Source organism: Pelophylax lessonae (assembly GCF_965119305.1).
Source record: "Pelophylax lessonae genome assembly, chromosome: 8".
In the NCBI taxonomy this organism is placed as follows: domain Eukaryota; kingdom Metazoa; phylum Chordata; class Amphibia; order Anura; family Ranidae; genus Pelophylax; species Pelophylax lessonae.
Window position 1 is genome coordinate 240,068,960 of NC_138775.1, and position 16,289 is coordinate 240,085,248.

A 16,289-nucleotide genomic window follows, 5' to 3' on the forward strand; every position below is an offset into this window, starting at 1 on the left:
TTTTATTACACATAACTTAATTTTAGAACTTGTTTGTTTTGTTGTCTTTGTATGTATGGATTACATGGGTTGTTACTGACGTGGTGAAAATTTCATATCAATAGCACCTTTAGAAATATATTTACCTAGAAAAAATGTGGCTTGTTCAAAACTTTTTTTACCTGCTGTGTGTATATATATTTATATATGTGTGTGTGTGTGTATATTATACAGTATCTCACAAAAGTGGGTACACCCCTCACATTTTTGTAAATATTTTATTATAATTTTTCATGTGACAACAAAATTGACACAGTACTACAATCTAAAGTAGTGAGTGTACAGCTTGTATAACAGTGTAAATTTGCTGTCCCCTCAAAATAACTCAACACACAGCCATTAATGTCTAAACCACTGGCAACAAAAGTGAGTACACCCCTAAGTGAAAATGTCCAAATTGGGCACAAAATGTCAATATTTTGTGTGGCCACCATTGTTTTCCAGCACTGCCTTTATCCTCTTGGGCATGGAGTTCACTAGAGCTTCACAGGTTGCTATTGGAGTCCTCTTCCACTCCTCCATGACAACATCACGGAGCTGGTGGATGTTAGAGACCACTTCCTGTTTGAGGATGTCCCACAGATGCTCAATAGGGTTTAGGTCTGGAGACATGCTTGGCTAGTCCATCACCTTTACCATCTTCTTTAGCAAGGAAGTGGTCATCTTGGAGGTGTGTTTGGGGTCTTTATCATGTTCGAATACTGCCCTTCGGCCCAGTCTCTGAAGGGAGGGGATCATGCTCTGCTTCAGTATGTCACAGTACATGTTGGCATTCATGGTTCCCTCAATGAACTGTAGCTCCCCAGTCCCAGCAGCACTCATGTAGCCCCAGACCATGACACTCCCACCACCATGTTTGACTGTAGGCAAGACACACTTCTCTTTGTACTCCTCACCTGGTTGCCACCACACACGCTTGACACCATCTGAACATAATACGTTTATTTTGGTCTTGTCAGACCACAGGTCATTGTTCCAGTAATCCATGTCCTTGATCTGCTTATCTTCAGTAAAACTGCGGGCTTTCTTGCGCATCACCTTTAGAAGAGGCTTCCTTCTGGGATGACAGCCATACAGATCAATTGATACAGTGTGCGGCATATGGTCTGAGCACTGACAGGCTGACCCCCCACCCTTTCATCCTCTGCAGCAATGCTGGCAGCACTCATACATCTATTTCCCAAGGACAACCTCTGGATATTACACTGACCACTTGCACTCAACTTCTTTGGTTGACAATGGCAAGGCCTGTCCTGAGTGGAACCTGTCCTGTAAAACTTTTGTATGGTCTTGGCCACTGTGCTGCAACTCAGTTTCAGGGTCTTGGCAATCTTCTTATAGCCTAGGCCATCTTTTATGTAGAGCAACAATTCTTTTTTTCAGATCCAGAGAGAGTTCTTTGCCATGAGGTGCCATGTTGAAATTCCAGTGACCAGTATGTTGAGAGTGAGAGCGATGACACCAAATTTAACACACTTGCTCCCCATTCACACCTGAGACCTTGTAACACTAACGAGTCCCATGACACCGGGGAGGGAAAATGTATGGTATGGTAAGTAGCTGTCCCTCCTCTAAACCTGGAGGTTTTTGGGGTAGACATGGGCCCCTCCCTTGGATGGTCAGACCCCTGGGTTCCCCTCCTTCCGTCCTCCCCCCCCCCCCCTCCTTGGTGGTCCTCTGTGGAATTGTTCCCCCCAATATGCCCACACCCTCCCTCCCCTCCCATGAGGTGCCCATACCTTTTAGGTCAGTCTGGGGTGTTGAGCTGGCGATCGAGGTGGGGGGGAAGCGCCGCCTATGACCGGACAGTCAACCTTTGGGAGGGGACTGTACCTGGTGGGGGCTCCTGCTGGGGTCATGTTCGGTGCTCCTTGAGTCACCCATGGGCACCGCGTGGGGCCGCCATTTTCATGGGGTCTTTTGTGCTGTAGATTGGCTGCCATGTTTGTGTAGCCTCGAGCAGCCATTTTCTTGTGGTTTTCTCATTGAAAATAGGGGCGGCCATGTTTTTGAAGTTATAGGACAGGGATTTTGGCGGTGGGAGCCCCTCCTCATCCCCTAGTACTGACTCCTGGATCTTTCTTTTCCTGATCGCCGCATGGTGTGCAGTTTGCCTGGTGCTGTAAGTGCCTGATCGGAGGTGGTGAGTCTTTTTTTGGGTTTTTCTCTCATTCTTTCTACTATAGCAGTGTTAGTGCTCTGTACTGGACCCTGTGGTGCCAACTGCACAGTGGGGGTGTCCCTAGCAGTGTTATACACTTTTTTGTGTGGGTCCGCCTCTTCTCTAATGGAGTCCCTGGAGCACATTTCCCCACCCGATCCCCTCTCAGAGGCTGCCAGGCTCTTCGGGTCCCAACAATCCCTGACTGCAATGACGGCGGTCCTGGGGTCCTTAGTGTCCAAGGTGGATTTGGTCCTGGAAAACAGGCTAACAAAAAGCATCCCCCGCCTTCATCCTGAATCTGATTTGGCCGCCGCGAATGCAAGCTACCCTTCTGGGTCTGCGTCCACGCACCCTGCATGCTCAGATAATGAGGATAATTCCTCTGCTCCTCTAACCTGCATGAAAAAGTGCCGGTGGATGCGCTGATTGTGTCAGTGCATGAAACTTTGAAAATGGAGGATAGAAAACGGAAGAACGTTTTCGCCGGGACCTGGAGAGGGAACAGCTTCCCCCTGCCTTTGCAGAGCCAGCGGATCAATTAGTCCAGGGGCTGCAGTTTGTCTGGGATGCCTCTTTGGGTGCAGCTCCTTTGATTTCCAGACTGTCTGCCTCAGCAATGGTTCTGTGTGTTATCTGGCTGAAATGCTGGTCTGCGGATCAGACTTCTTAGAAGGCCTTATCTGATCTCCCATTTGTGGGAGATCGCCTGTTTGGAGCTTCCTTGGATGACATAATTAGGGCCTCATACGGAGGAAGAGTACAGTTCTTCCTCAGGCTTCCAAGGGCAAGGAGCCCCGCTGTAGAGGGGGGCCATTCTTCTCGACTCATAAGAGGCCTTTTTGTCCCTCAGGGTCTCAAGACATTGGATCTAAGCCCTTCAGAGCCTCCCCCAAAGGGTCCAGGAGGACCTGGTCTGGCAAGTTCATTAACGGGCTCTTCCAGACCTGCGGACAAGGCTTCCTCTGCATGAAGGGGCACGCTCACCCGTATCTGGGGTGGGGGACGTCTTTGCTGGTTTCTGGATTCATGGACCTCCCTGGTAAAGTACAAGTGGGTCCATGAAGTAGTTCGGTCCGGCTACAAGATCAAGGTTCGGTCTCATCCCTGCTGTACATATTCAGCATCTCTGCTGTACATATTCCAGGGGTAGAAAATTGGCAGGCCGATTATTTCAGTCGACAGGCATTGGATGAGTGGGAATGGTTTCTTCATCCAGAGGCGTTTCATCAGTTGTGTCTCAGGTGGGGTATTCCCAAGGTGGACCTGTTTGCATCTCGTCTCAACAGGATGGTACATAGGTTTGTGGTACGGGCTCAGGATCCTCTAGCAGAAGCCGCAGATGCCTTAGTGGATCCTTGGAGCCAGTATCATCTGATTTCTGACCTCCCCCCTCCCAAAACTTCTGTCAAGACTCCTGCGCAGGATCGAGGCAGAAGGGATTCCGGTCATTCTAGTAGCTCCAGCTTGGCTCGCTTGCTTATAACAAAACTGAGTACCTGCAGCTGGGAGTGGGAGTATACCCCCCCCCCGGGACTGCCCCATAGGTGTAGTCAATCTTTTTCCTGCCCAGTGTTCTACTCCTGTAGGGGGCAGTATAAACCCAATGGCCAAGAATATAAAGAGCTGTGTCCGTCAATGAACATCAGAGAAATGGATTTTACGGTAAGTCACACCTTTCCCTTCATGGACAAAGCAGAAGTTCACTTTAAAGTGGTTACATTTAATGAACATTTTACATATATGTTACCTTCCTATTATTATTATCCGCTTCTAAAGTAATTAAAACCTAATTTTTTGCTCTGCTTTTAGAATGTTCCCTGAGAATGTATGGATCGTCACTGACCAGATTTGCATTTAAAGAAAGTGACATTAATATAGACATAAAGTTTCCTCCAAAGGTATGTATAGCGAAAGACAATCTTCTGAATCAAGATTATTGTGAAGTGTACCTGTCACTCATACACATATGAAGCATTAACTGTGTGGGACAGACCTGTGATTCAAGAGAGGCAGCCTGTCATCTCACATATAAAAATATAGCGAGGAAAGTAGTAAAATAGCATTGGGCCTGTAAGGTTATCTTATTGTTATTGCCATGTTTAACTATTAATGTTGATGTAATGAATCTTGTTCCCAGTAGGGATGCTTCTACACCCCAGAGGATCTCCACCGTCCCCTTGCCTTGTAGTATAATATATCAAAAATGTAAATTGAATCTTCACACCACTGCTAAGATGTCCAGATACAACTTAATTCTAATATAAGTCAGGGGGACAGTCCAAAGAGTATCTAAAACATTTCGGAGGTCCAAAAATGCCCCCTTTATCAGGGCTTAATTGAACACAATGTGAATGGACAAGAAGTGAGATGCCAAAGCAGCTGCGGACAAGGCCTGTACTTGTAATCACACTAGAAACAATACCATTAAAGCAGTATTAAATCTAAAACCAAAATGTATTATATTGCAGCTTACCAATTTTTGGATGTGGTGGCTGTATTAAGTTTAATTTTTAAGCTCTCGGGCTTTCTTTTTTCATCTGGGGATCCAGCCAGTAAGTCTGTTTTTTCATCATCCGAAAAGCTCTCTTGCAGTTGCAGGGACCATTTAACAGAGGCAAGGAGGGGTACTTAAAGCGGAGTTCCGGACACAAAATCGACATACAGTAAACCATCGCGATTCAGTTTTTGCGGTCCCGGTATATTGCGTTTTTTTTGTAATGTTATTTTACTATATAAATCATTAAAAATGAAATATTTTTGTGTTTTTCATAGCTCTTGCTATGTCTCTCAGTATCTTTTATGTGTTTAAATGAGTTTCTATTGTTTTAAAAGTGTGTTTAAAGACCTTAAAATGCTTTTACACGTACAGTGACAGTAAAAAAAACATGCCTACAATGCATTTTAATAGGGTTTTTCTATTTTGCGGATTTTCACTTTTCGCAGCTGGGTCCGGAACGTAACCCCCGCAATGGAGGGGGGTTTACTGTAGTCGATTTTGGGCCATCCGCTTGCTTTTGGTCACCTGAAAAATAAATGGATAGTTAAGATTTTTTTTTTGTTTACTGACCTTGTTATTGAAGAAAAATATACCCACCTTTCTTCCACTTCCTCCCTCTGCGGCCGCGGCCCGCGCCGTCACTTCCTCTTTGCATTGATTCCTGGGAGCTGAACGTCATCGATCCCAGGAATCAATGCGCTTGCACCGGCCCCGCTTGTCACATCCGGTGCGGGCGCGTCATTCCTTGCTAAACAGCTTCTGGGCATGCCCAGAAGCTGTGGAGGGATGACGCGCCCGCACCGGAAGTGACGAGCGGGGCTGGTGCAGGCGCATTCTGGGAGAAGAGGACACGGAAGAGGATGCAGAAGAGGACGCGCTGGCTTCAGATGCCCACATACGAGATGGCAGCACTGGAGAAGAAATTTTCAAGGTAAGTATTTCTTCTAAAAGGTAAGTGCAACCCGGGACAGTTCAGAGGCTATCCATTGTGGAATGTATTTTTTCATTTTTTTTACAGTTTTAAACCTGGAAGGGAAGGGTCTCTTTCAAGTTTTTATCACGCCTCTTGCACATGGGACACCTAAAAATGCCACTTTTTTAGGCATTCAGGCATTTTTCTTTACTGATCCAAATGCAGCCCATTGTTTTTATTGGGCCTGTACATACAGGTGTGGAAATTTTTCTTGATATAGATCAGGAGAATGTTAAAAATCTGCATTGCCGTTCAGTATTTTTAGTCACAAATGCACATACTCTATATACATGCAAATACACTCATACGCCACCTTCTATTGATTTAAAACAGCTAGAAGAATTTTTACATGTGCATATGCATACGCGCGGATACTTTACTTATGTATGAACGTCAGATATTACTGACAGAAAAGTATACAGCCCATTCTAGCTTTTTTTTCTGCCAGGAATATCTGATGATCCTAAATCTGTACTGTGTGCAAGTACCCTTAGGGAGAATATCTGTAAAAGACATGAGCAAAAGTAAAACCACCATTTTTGTAACTATTTTAAATATGATATACTTGTATGTAATTCTAGAACATTGTGTAATATAATTGTATCTGTTTTAGATGAGCCAGCCAGATGTTTTAATCCAGGTTCTTGAGATTCTGAAGAACAGCTGTAAGTCATTATCCTTTACATTGTTCTAAACACTTTTAGCACTTAAATTGTTTGCATTTACCATATTCTGTATGTGCTACTAATTATATCAGCTAATAACAAAAAGATATAAACGAAGGACTCTTTCACACGGGCGTTCCGTATGTCCGTATATCACCCCATCCGTTTGCGGGTGATAAACGGACATAATGCATGTCAATGGGATTGCGGATGTCAGCGGATAACCATCCGCTGACATCCGATTTGCGTCCTTTCAGTTCTGTTCCGTTTTTTGGAACGGAACAGAACCCTATTTTTCTTCCGTTAAAAAAAACGGAACGGATGCAAAATTGGATGTCAGCGGTGTCATCCGCTGACATCCGCAATCCCCATAGACATGCATTATGTCCATATATCATCCGCAAACGGATGGGATGATATGCAGACATACGGACCGGTTGACACAAGTGTCATCCGTGTCCGTGAAAAAAAAAAAAAAAAAAAAGGGGCCGCAGCGGAAGAAGAAATCGGAGCGGCTGTGTGAAAGAGCCCTAAGGGTCCTTTCACACGGTCAGTTCAGTTTTTTTGTCCGTTCAGTCACTTCTTTTTTTTTTAAACGGACACGGATGCACTTTTGTAGGGTCCGTTTTTCATCCATCCATTTGAGGATAAAAAACAGACATAATGTAAGTCTATGGGATTGCGGACGTTAGCAGATGACATCCGCTGACATTTTGCGTCCGTTCCGTTTTTTAAACGGAAGAAAAATAGGGTTCTCTTCCGTCTCAAAAAACGTAATGGACGCAAAACGGATGTCAGTGGATGTCATCTGCTAACATCCGCAATCCCATAGACATACATTATGTCAGTTTTTCATCCGCAAACGGATGGGAGGAAAAACGGACATACGGACCGCCCGTGTGAAAGGACCCCAACTGATTCTGGTTAAAGACAATCATCTTGCTGTAGCAAGTGGAAGGTCTAGGTAAAAAAAAAAAAAAAAAAAACGAACTTTAAAGGAGTTGTAAAGGCAGAAGTTTTTTTTAACCTAATGCATTCTAGGCATTAAGATAAAAAAAAACCTCTGTGTAGCAGCCTCTCCAGCACCCTCTATACTTTCCTGAACCCCATCTCTGTCCAGCAATGTCCACGAGTCCCTCGGCAGTCCTGGACTCTCCCTCCCGATTGGCTGAGACACAGCAGCGGCACCAGTGGCTCCCATGGCTGCCAATCAAAGTCAATCAGGCGATCAGGAGAGAGAGGGGTGGGGCTGAATGTCCGCTCCGTGTCTGAATGGACACACGGAGCTGCAGCTCAGCTCGGGTGCCCCCATAGTAATCTGCTTGCTGTGGGGGCAGGCGACTGAAGGGAGGGGCTAGCAGCAGTAAAGAGGAATCGGAGAAGAGGAGGATCCAGGCTGCCCTGTGCAAAACCACTTCACAGGGCAGGTAATTATAACAAGGTTGTTTAAAAAAAACAAAAAAACGAGACTCTACAATCACTTTAAATGAACATACTTAAGATAGAAGATAAACTTTGGAAATTATTTGATATTTTAGGTATCTTAAAGAGGAACTGCAGTCTGCTTAGATTATTTGTAATAAAAACATCTTTGCCATTCTGAAGCTTCCCTCCAACCACTTTGCATATCATTTTATATATACTGTGATTCTGTGCCTGCCAGATATGCTGCAGGAATCTCCCTCCACTAAATCTGGCTGCAGCCATTTTAACTGTGGGCAGCTGACTGTTCACTTCCTGGATTTACAGAGGCACACATATATATATATATATATATATATATATATATGCACATACACATATTCAGGCGGTCCCTGGGTTACAAACAAGATAGGGACTGTAGGTTTGTTCTTAAGTCGAATTTGTTTGTAAGTCGGAACAGGTACATTTTTTAAATTTAGCTCCAGCCAACAGAATAATTTTTTAAGGTTTTTGGATAGCATGGGGGAAGGGTTAACACCCCTGTACCATTTGTTTTTCTCTCTGTACCCCTGTTCAGAAGCTTTCACCTCACTTTCTGTCCCTATGACAACTGTATTTTAAAAATTTTCGGTCGTTGTGGAAACAATGATTAGTGATAAAGCTTCAGTGGGGACACCTTTTTCCCAAGATAACTCTTACAGTAGTGAATTTGCCTTCCTAGGGGTAGATTTCCCCTCACTTCCTGTTGTCTCCCTCAGTTTGTAAGTAGGAGTCGTTTGTAAGTCGGATGTTTGTAAATCGGGGACCGCCTGTATACAGACAGATACACTCACACCACTGCTTACCTGCATATTTCTCCTCTCTTCATGAATACTCATGGATCTCTACAGTACAGTCTCATTTTATCTCCACCCCTTATCCAGCCCCCTCCAGCTCTCCTTGGCTTTCCTATGATTAATCCCTCCTCCCTTGCTGGCAAACTCACGAGAGTTAGAGAGAGAGATGTGCATGATGTCATTAGCCTAGGCCTTTTACCAGGCAAGGAAAAGGAAGTGGGCTGTATAAGGTATTTACTGGCAGAAAAAAATGTTTTACTATCCAAAGTTAAAACAACAAGGGCAGAGGATTTATTAGATGGAAAGATGAAAAAATTACTGAAGAGCCGCTTAAAAGTAACTCTGCACTTTGGCCATATTAGGTAAGAGGTACACTCCACACCAGAAACAATTAAGTGCCTTCTTTTACCTTTAACACACTCCCAGCTACTTTGAAACTCTGCAGCAGTCCCGGGAAGCCTCTTCAGTATTGGACACATATAATATGCTTCCGAAAATTCAGTCCCTGACTGGCTGGTCACTAGGTGTGAGCACTGTTTTGAGGGAGCCTGCTTGGCTCTGTGCAAGTAATAACTTTCAGAAAGTAAAGAGAGAAGTATGGCCAAAACTTCTGTTGTGGGTCACAGGAGTGCACTCACTTGTGCTCTCCTGTGACCCAAAACCAGCCGGCAGCGGGCCAAAGCCCACTGTCGGCTGACCTCACGGACATCCACTGACATCACAGAGCCATTGCAGGCTTTTTCTGTTGGGATCCACTCAGATGCCTTATTTCCAGCTGGCTCAGCCTGCAGTGACCACTGGAGGGGCAGAGTGGAGAGCGATGACTGACAATCACGGTTCCCTGTTCAGGGAGAGCTGAGAGAGTGTTGAGTGGTCTCGTGATCTCTCAGTTCTCTGTCTTAGAGATGGCAGGGACAGCTGCATCATCACAGCGATGTTGCAGCCATTGAGATGAATACACTATGTATGTGTATTTTTTTGCTTTCCTATACTTCTTTAATACTTGTATCGGAATTTTGATGGAAATCCGCAGCAGGGAGTGCGCTAAAGGGAAGTATGGCATGTTGAGGTACCCGCTTTGCAGCTTGTCTGTTACTTTCTAGTCTAGGCAAAGTACTGGTTCACTTTACACTAGGAAGCACTAAGAGATTCTAATCCTTTTTGATGGCTAATTCTCTTTCTCCTCCCCCCCCCCCCCTCTCTCCATTTTCCTTCCTGTGCTCCAGCTCGTTATATTGATGTGGAGTCTGATTTCCATGCAAAGATTCCTGTTGTATTTTGCAAGGATGAAAATAGGTAAGATGCCTTTATAAATTATTTTAAAATAATGGACAGTATTTTGTTGTATAGAAATCTATACTTAAAGTAAAGGAACAGGAGGGCTGCCATTGCTGACCTCCCTTTCTGAAAAAATGCTTGTCATGTGGTTTTCTCTGGCTTCAGTACTTTGATTTGCTGAGCTGGTATAGCAAGTAAAGGCTGAGCTCCTGATCTGCATATGTGTTCTGGATCAGTGATTCAAGAATACTATAGCTTGGGGAGGGAGGTTTTTATTGCTATTTGTGTCTCTGCTGGGGAGAATCACTTTCCCTATTTGACATGTTTGACATGGTGACTATTATCAGTGTAAGTGATGTTAAAGCCAACAGTTTACAGTTGTTACTAAAGAAGGGAGGACATTTTAAAAAGGAACAAATGTTCTTGTGATAATTGCCTAAAGCTGGGTACACACTAGAAGTTTTTTTTTTTTCTCGTTCAACCCAGCAGGCTGAACGAGATTAAAAACTGAGAGATCGATGTTAGTGCTGCGATCTCCCCTACTGTGCTATTGTATTCTGACATATATACTGTACACATTAAAAAAAAAAAATATATATATATATATACATACATACACACACACACACACCCCCCCCGTATGTATGTGTGTGTGTGTATATATATATATATATATATATATATATATATATACTGTACATACACATGTTTGTATGTATACATTTTTTTTTTTTTTTTTTACATGTGCGTTAAGAATGTCTTAAAATACTTTATCATTATGGCGTAAATATTAAACTAAATTCACATTACAGTTTCACTGTAGGGATGGTATTGGCCAGGTGGGATGCAGTGCCTGGTTACCTCTAGAGATGACAATTGTCTTTAGGCCAAAAGGTTCAGTGTTTGTTTCATCACACCAGAGAATTTTGTTTCTCATGGTCTGAGAGTCCTTCAGGTTCCTTATGCAAACTCTAGGCAGGCTGTCATGTGCCTTTTACTAAAGAGTGGCTTCCGTCTGGCCACTCTACCATACAGGCCTGATTGGTGGAGTACTGCAGAGATGGTTGTTCTTCTGGATGGTCCTCCTCTCTCCACAGAGAAACGCTGGAGTTCTGTTAGAGTGACCATTGGCTTCTAGGTCCCCTCCATAACTAAAGCCCTTCTTTCCAAATTGCTCAGTCCGGCTGGGCGGCCCGCTCTAGGAAGAGTCCTGGTGGTTCCAAACTTCTTCCATTTACGAATGATGGAGGCCACTGCGCTCATTGGGACCTTCAATGCTGCAGACATTTTTCTGTACCCTTCTCCGGAGGTCTACAGACAATTCCTTAGACTTCATGGATTGGTTTGTGCTCTGACGTGCACTGTTAACTGTGGGACCTTATATAGACTGGTGCGTGCCTTTCCAAATCATGTCCTATCAACTGAATTTACCACAGATGGACTCCAATAAAGTTGTAGAAACATCTCAAGGATGATCAGTGGAAGCATGATGAACCTGAGCTCAATTTTGAGTGTCATGACAAAGGCTGTGATTTTTTTCCCCTTTTTTATTTTTAATAAATTTCAAACAAACTTCTTTTACATTGTCATTATGGGGTATTGTTTGTAGAATTTTGAGGAAAATAATGAATTTAATCCATTTTGAAATAAGGATATAACATAACAAAATGTAAAAAAAGTGAAGCGCTGTGAATACTTATTGGATGCACTGTAGATTAAGCCCCCTTCCCTGACAGGCAGGCCTGTGCAGTAGCACAAAGCTGTGTCATTCTCAGAAATGAATGGACACACATACAAACCCTTTAGCAGGTAAAACCGCCCTTCTATATGCATTTCATGTTTGTATTTAGCTGTGTACCTCAAGTTTAGCTTTATTATGGCTGAATATTATGACTCCAATGTGTAGTGTGTTTTATAAATTGTATTCAATTCATTTTTTTTCTAGTGGGTTAACATGCAAAGTGAGTGCTGGAAATGACACAGCGTGCCTTACCACTGAATTACTGGCAGCTGTTGGCAGACTAGAGCCCGCTCTCATTGCCTTGGTCATGGCGTTCCGCTATTGGGCCAGGGTAAGTATATATTTTAATGCAATATTTGGGTCCTATTCGTTATTATATGATGAATATACTGTTTTTCCCAAATAATTAGAACTATAGTCTATCAATTTCAAACAAAAGAAAAAAATAAATACATTAAAAATCCATCATCCACGGAGCTCTAAACCTGCTGCTGATCCAGAGGAAGACATCAGACACTTATAAACCATGATGCAACTTGATTTGATTTAAATGGGAAACAAAATGCTTCCTTACCACTAAATACAATATTGCCAGAATCAACAATCTGCTTTGTTTTTTTAATATACATTAATAGCTAGTTATATTTTTTGCGTTGTAGATCAAGCCCCCTTTCCTTAACGGCAGGGCTGTGCAGTAGCACAAAGCTGTGTCATTCTCAGAAATTAATTGACACAAATACAAACCCTTTAGCAGGTAAAACCGCCCTTCAATATGCATTTCCATATATACATATACACATCCAGCTTTATTTTAAAACCATCTACTGTACAGTGCTGAATGCAGCCATTTCCTGTGGAAGATTAATGCACACTGTCACCGCTCTTAGGATACGTTTTTAGATATGGGGCAGAGGAGCTGCTTGAGGGCTTTCAGGAGGCAATCCTACCACCTCCTAAACGCCTGTAGTTTTTAATGGGATTACTGTGCCACAGTGATTGCGGTGCAGTCCCATTGACCTCTTTGGGCAAAGTTTTTTACACCTGACAAACTCTGCAAGCCTTTTGGCTAACTTTGCTGCAGCCCCAGTGGCTATTTGCTTTGTTTTGGTGGGAAGGTGAGAGCCCATACAGTAAAGTAGCCTTTCCATTTGTCGCGATAAAATATATTTTCTTCCATGCACAGTGTGTCCCCTTGACTTTTGCAATGAACAACTTTGCATCAAGTTTAGTATTAGGACCATTTGTGTATTACAGAATTTGATCAGCTTGTTAGCTAAATAGCATCTGATTCCCACCACTCTTTTGCCAAAATGATTTGCGGGCTGCAGTGTGGTCGCAGGCAGACACTGTGCCGTTTCCTCTTAAAACATCAACACATTAACACATTATTTAGAGCAAGCTGATTTCTTGATTACCCATTTTTAAAATGCATTTAATATGCTATACATTCCCTTTAAAGCAGTGGTGTCCAAACTTTTTTCAAAAAGGGCCAGACTTGATGAAGTGAACATGCGCGAGGGCCGACCACATATATATATATATATATATATATTAAAAAGCATCAGTGCTTTATGAATAAAATCACACTTACATAAACAGGCAGTAGAATTGTAGAGATGACCGCTCCTCGGTCAGCTCCACAAGATCCTCGGTCGGCTTCTACAGGTGGCTGTGTGCGATGAAGGAATGCAGTTTTCAAATTCATTCTGCACTCCCGTGCAGTCGTGGGCGGCGCCAGCCAGATAGAGCAGAGCGGGAGGCGGAGCGGGACTCGGTGGGACTCGGGATCAGCCGAGCTGCCGAGGGAGGCCAGAGGCCCCGCCCCCGAGCCATCGGCATCAGGGCAGGGATGTGAGATGTCTCAGAGAGAGACATTGACAAAAGTCAGCGGTGTCTCTGGGGGCCATATGGAACTAAAGGATGGGCCGCAACTGGCCCGCGGGCCGGACTTTGGACATGACTGCTTTGAAGGATAAGTTCACCTTTTCCTGGTAAAAATGTGCATTTATTATTTTTTTACACTACACTTGCACCTGCGATCAGTGGATCAGGCTCCTACAGACACTGTTGAGAGCTCTCTGCCCCTGTCTCGGTACAGGCACACAGTTATCCAGCTACACAAAATGTCAGTGAACTACAAGGGTGTTAATCAGCACCTTAGTAGTTCATTGAGGACTATAAGCCTTCTGCCACAGTGGTAGACGATTTCTGTGAATGCCAAAGCTGTTTGGGCTAAGCCCCACACAGCAGGTTCAGGGTGGCGTATTCCACCCACTGTCACAGGGGCGAGATTAGAGAGCGCTGGGACTTATCCAAAGTAACATGTTACACCCTAAATACCCTTAGCCTTTAAGGTCAACACAAGGTACTGACTGGGCTAGAGGTAATTACTAATTAAATAATGCTTATCTTGTTTATCTTTTCCAGCTGTGTCACATAGACTGCCAAGCAGAAGGGGGGGTCCCTTCTTACTCTTTTGCCTTAATGGTGGTATTTTTTCTCCAAAAACGAAAGCCACCAATCCTTCCAGCATATCTGGGATCCTGGGTAAGCCACTGCCATAATAGATCTTTCCTTGTTGTCTCTTCATTTGACATTTTTTGTTATGTACACAGTACTTTTACAGTTTGTTTAGTACATCTGCTGTTAACAAACCTGCAATACTTGTATTGAATGTTGAGCATCAGCCCCCACATACTAATATTAATATAGTTACAGCCTTTGAAAATTTCCTTTTGGGGTTTCACTTTCGTATCTTGCAGCCCTTTACTGCTGTAGTCAAAAGATAGCAAGACTGCATGCAAATCCAAGTGCGCAGGGTTTAATCTTTGCGAATTTGCTACCAGAACAATGTAATATTTTGGGCTGAAGATCTTCTTTAAACTACACCTATTAAATCCTGCTAAAAGGCAAAGTAAGCCTACATCTGTATAGCTGACATTTTTTAGGTCCACTTCTTGACATTACTGTGTCTTCCTCCCCTATGGATTGTTGCAGAAAATGTTGTAAATTCCCCCTCCAATACTTGGTGCTTGCACATCCTATCACCAGCCCCAAGCACTGTAGGTAAGGGGAGCAGCCTTGTCCGATACAAATGCCAATGTACAAAAAGTCAGTATTTGCATAGGCTCTGAAAGGGGTTGTAAAGGTTCAGATTTTTTTTTTTAATAAAAATAACAAACATATTATACTTACCTGCTCTGTGCAAGGGTTTTGCACAGAGCAGCCCTGAACCTCCTCTTCTGGGGTGCCCCACCGGCGCTCCTTGCTCCTCCCCTTCACTGGGTGCCCCCGCAGAGAGCCGCTTTCCATGGGGGTAACTGTGCGGGCAGTGGGAGCCAATAGTTCCTGCTGCTTTCAATCTATCCATCGAGGACTTAGACAACGTGCACATCGATGGACCGGATGGGCTCAGGTAAGAAAAAGGGGGGGGGAGCTCTGGGGGCAGCTGCAACAAAGAAGGTTTTTCACCTTAATGCAAGGAAATCATTAAGATGAAAAACCTTGAGACTTTACAATCCCCCGTTACAAAGGCATGCTAAAGATAAAATGTGGTACGGTAGGGGGGGGGGGGGGGGTGAAGGGCTTCTGTATGTGCAGAGGCTTACTTTTCTTAGCTTATAGGGTACTCAATTTAAAGTCCAAGAACTCTCATAGGTTCTGTTTACATCTAAACTGACCACCTAAGGAAAAATCAATAACAATTAGGAAACCTTTCAATTTAAAAACACTGTTTCTGAGTACCGGTTTCTTTAACAGTCTTAAGCATTTATAGGTACAGCTGTGCTTTATAGGTCAGCTATGGTAATGCAATCGCAAGTGATCAATGATGATAATGCAATGGCAAGTGATCAAAGATGCTGCATGGGTTCCAATAAAAATCTAAGCATGACAACCACATCAACTTTCTGTCGTAAATGCCAAAAAGCAGATGGATATTTTTTTACTTATAGTATATGCCTATGACAAAATCAGACCCTTCTGGTCACATATCACTGAATTTAATTCACAGAATTGTAGCATACCCAACATATAGGTCTAGAATGGTGCCTTTTTGGTACCTGGATCTTCGCACTTCCAACATTTTTTTCTACATTTACTCCTCTTATATCAAGAGAAGTGACAGTGTTAAATTGGACATCCACTGACTCCATAGGCAATTAAGCCTGGAAATGACCAGTTAAAGTTGCCCCTTTACAGGATAATTTATGAGGCCTGGGGATGTCTGCTAAGTTTGATAAAATCCTGGGAGATTAGTTCAGTAGTTTTCATTTCTGTGAACACCAGACTTTTGGCATGATGTTTCCGTCCTTGATACCATCTACAATACAGCAATTTTATGCTTGTTTGCCTTCTCTGAACAGCAATAATGACTGAAACAAAATAGTTAAAGTATCTTGCTTTTAATGAAAGATACAGTGGGTACGGAAAGTATTCAGACCCCCTTAAATTTTTCACTCTGTTATATTGCAGCCATTTGCTAAAATCATTTAAGTTCATTCTTCTTCCTCATGAATGTACACATAGCACCCCATACTGACAGAAAAACACAGAATTGTTGACATTGTTGCAGATTTATTAAAAAAGAAAAACTGAAATATCACATGGTCCTAACTATTCAGACCCTTTGCTCAGTATTTAGTAGAAGCCCCCTTTTGATCTAATACAGCCAGG

The 16,289-nt window shown here is 43.3% G+C and overlaps 1 protein-coding gene across 2 annotated transcripts in view; it reads left to right on the plus strand.

The window, feature by feature from the left end:
* TUT4 (terminal uridylyl transferase 4) overlaps nt 1–16,289 on the plus strand; it is a 116,273-nt gene that overhangs the window by 43,616 nt on the left and 56,368 nt on the right. For both annotated transcript variants that reach the window (XM_082265057.1, XM_082265058.1), the window contains exons 6-10: nt 4,013–4,101; nt 6,287–6,338; nt 9,823–9,892; nt 11,820–11,946; nt 14,043–14,162. In XM_082265057.1, the coding sequence (XP_082121183.1) occupies nt 4,013–4,101; nt 6,287–6,338; nt 9,823–9,892; nt 11,820–11,946; nt 14,043–14,162 (458 nt within the window). The remainder of the gene's footprint in view (nt 1–4,012; nt 4,102–6,286; nt 6,339–9,822; nt 9,893–11,819; nt 11,947–14,042; nt 14,163–16,289) is intronic.